Source organism: Crocodylus porosus, unplaced genomic scaffold (assembly GCF_001723895.1).
Source record: "Crocodylus porosus isolate Cpor-Errol unplaced genomic scaffold, CroPor_comp1, whole genome shotgun sequence".
In the NCBI taxonomy this organism is placed as follows: domain Eukaryota; kingdom Metazoa; phylum Chordata; order Crocodylia; family Crocodylidae; genus Crocodylus; species Crocodylus porosus.
The window spans coordinates 3626568-3629025 of record NW_017728923.1 but is presented as its reverse complement, the minus strand read 5'-3'; the positions used below and the strand labels follow the sequence as shown (position 1 = coordinate 3629025).

Sequence of the window (2458 nt, the reverse complement as noted above, 5' to 3'; positions counted from 1 at the left end):
ATATATAAAATATAATTACTTTTTTAATACATGTGCCAACCTAAGACAGCCTGAAGAATTGTGCACGTGTGTGCACATTGGGTACATGTGGGACAGTGGGAGTCTAACCAGGTGGATAAAGACACTGGACAACTTCACTGTTATTTAAGGACTGCACAAGGGACCCCATTTGCCCATTACAGCATGAGAAAAACTATTTTAGAGCCAATGTGCATTGCTCAGATCTTATGGTGAGAGGGCACCCTATGAATAAATTTGATATGCTGACTTTTTCAGTGGCCCAGAAAATGGTTGCATCAGTTAGTTTCAGGATTTCAAGAGTTAATCCAAGCAGGTCTCCCTTATCAGTAGGCCCAGCCCGCTGTTGTAGCAGGGCAGTTACAGCGTGAACTTAGCACATCATGCTCAGTGATATAGTGAAGGCTCAGAAAGAAGCAGGCAAGAGGGTAAGTTCATTTCCAGCTGCTCCTGGCATGGTTTTCATGTGTAGCACAGGCTCAGTACTAAGGACTAGGTCTGTGCCTGCTACAGTCAATGCAAATGCTCTCGCTGAAGGCTTCTGGGGGACAAGATCAGACATCGAAAGCTCAGGTAAATTGTGTCTCTGAGTCTGCTTAAACCTCTTGGCTGCCAAAATACAGGGAAAGGCAAAGAAGTAACCAAGAGATGTGCTCTGGGTTACAAGACATTTCAAACCGTTTTTATTTTAATTTTATTTTGAACTGAAATTTAGAAATAAAACTATCATTTGTATTTGTTACAATTTAAAATAACTGTTGGGTTAAAAAAAACCCTCCCTTTTATGTAAAATTGAACATTACTTTTAGTTTTTATCAGGGAAAACTGGAATACAAATGTTGATTTCCCACAGGAAAATATTTTTTTTTCCATCAGAACTGACAGTTTCAAATGAAAAATTGTATTTTTAATAAAACCGTGTTTTTGATCAGGAAAACTTTAATTTAAAAAAAGTGTTAGCCTCTGTAAGAATGAAAGTGTTTCCTTCCACATGTCTCCACATACGTCTGGTTCCAGAACCTCAATCAGCCTATGCACCAGCAGGCTGCCATTTAGGAGAGTTTGCGAGACTGAACAAAGGTAGGCCTTGGAAAGCCTTGAAGTTGTATAACATTTATGTCATGGTGTTGTGTCTGCAGTATGAAGACGTTATGAAGATAGTGCTGCTACATTTGAATGCTGCCACATTGAAAGAATCATGAGCTTGGATAAAAAAAAATGAGGTTTGGGGTTTTTTAAGTACATTTTGGGTTTTCTTTATTTGAGATCAACCCTGTAAAAATCAGGCAACTGTAAAAATGTTAGGATGAGTGGCATCTAAAATCCTTGTAAGTGGGGCTTGTGTGCCATTAAAAAATGTCCATAACTAGTGAAAAGTGTGTGTGACATGCTGGCACAGTTGTCACACTGTGTTCTAAGGCAGTGGTCTTCAAAGTGGGGGGTGCACGCACCCCAGGGGGTGCGCAAGACGATCCAATGGGATGCGGGAAGAATATTAGAACTTCTATTTATATTTATATAAATTTACATATATCAGGGATGCATGCTCAAAATTTTTTGCTGATAGGGGTGCGCCAATATAAATATACGTATGTTGGGGGTGCATGCTCAAAAATTTTTTACTGATAGGGGTGTGCGATCAAAAAAGTTTGGAGACCACTGTTTTAAGGTGCTGATTTCTGAAGGACAACTTTTGAAGTATGGTGATTACAGGGCTCACCAGGGGCATCGACACGTGTGTTTTAATGTGCAGTAGCCTATTCTACTGTGTATTAAAGCAGTGCTTAAAAAACAGGCTAATGCACTAATGTGCAATAGAATAGGCTACTGCACATTAAGTGTCACCTAAAAAGGGCTTAACACAACCTAATGTGCATTTATTTAGTACCTCATACTGGCGGCATTAGCACTGGCATCATTAGGGTCCCTAAACATGTTCCTGTGCTGAAACTTTCATTCAGTCTTGCCCAGTATTACTGCTTCTTAAAGTCCCATCTCCTGCAGTCATATTATTGCCAGAGTCTCAATATTTCTAAAGTTCAAAGATCTCCGCTCATATAAGCACAAATGATTATTTTTTAGCTAATCTCATGATTTGTGAGGGCTGACTCCTGATTTTGGAACATGTGGGGGTGACAGCACTCGCGTCATTAGGGTCCCCTTAGCTCAATGCCTGCCTGCACCCTAAAAGCAAACATCTGATGCCCACAGCTGGCTCCTGGCACTAAATGAAGGGCACAGAGTGGGAGCTCCCCCGACAAGACGTGTGTGGGAGGGAGTGGAAACTGGTGGCCCTCTATTCTAGCCAGGCCTTTCAGGCCGTTGAGGTGAAACGGGACACTGGGGTTCAGAGGTCTGGAGGGATGGGGAAACCCCGCGAGGCGGAACCCTGAAGCCACGGCCTTTGTTGCCTGCCTGGGACGCATTTGAGAGCGGACGG

The 2458-nt window shown here is 42.1% G+C and overlaps 1 protein-coding gene across 2 annotated transcripts in view; it reads left to right on the top strand.

Annotated features, from left to right (window-relative positions):
• The window catches only part of PIGQ (phosphatidylinositol glycan anchor biosynthesis class Q), a 60268-nt gene that overhangs the window by 10348 nt on the left and 47462 nt on the right, over positions 1–2458 (top strand). Inside the window, exon 1 of one of the 2 annotated variants that reach the window (XM_019539965.1) lies at positions 24–591. The exons of the other annotated variant lie outside the window; for it this stretch is intronic. Coding sequence (XP_019395510.1) covers positions 535–591 — 57 coding nt within the window. The 5' untranslated portion in view covers positions 24–534. Of the gene's footprint in view, positions 1–23; positions 592–2458 lie in introns of those variants that run through there. 2 annotated transcript variants of the gene reach the window in all.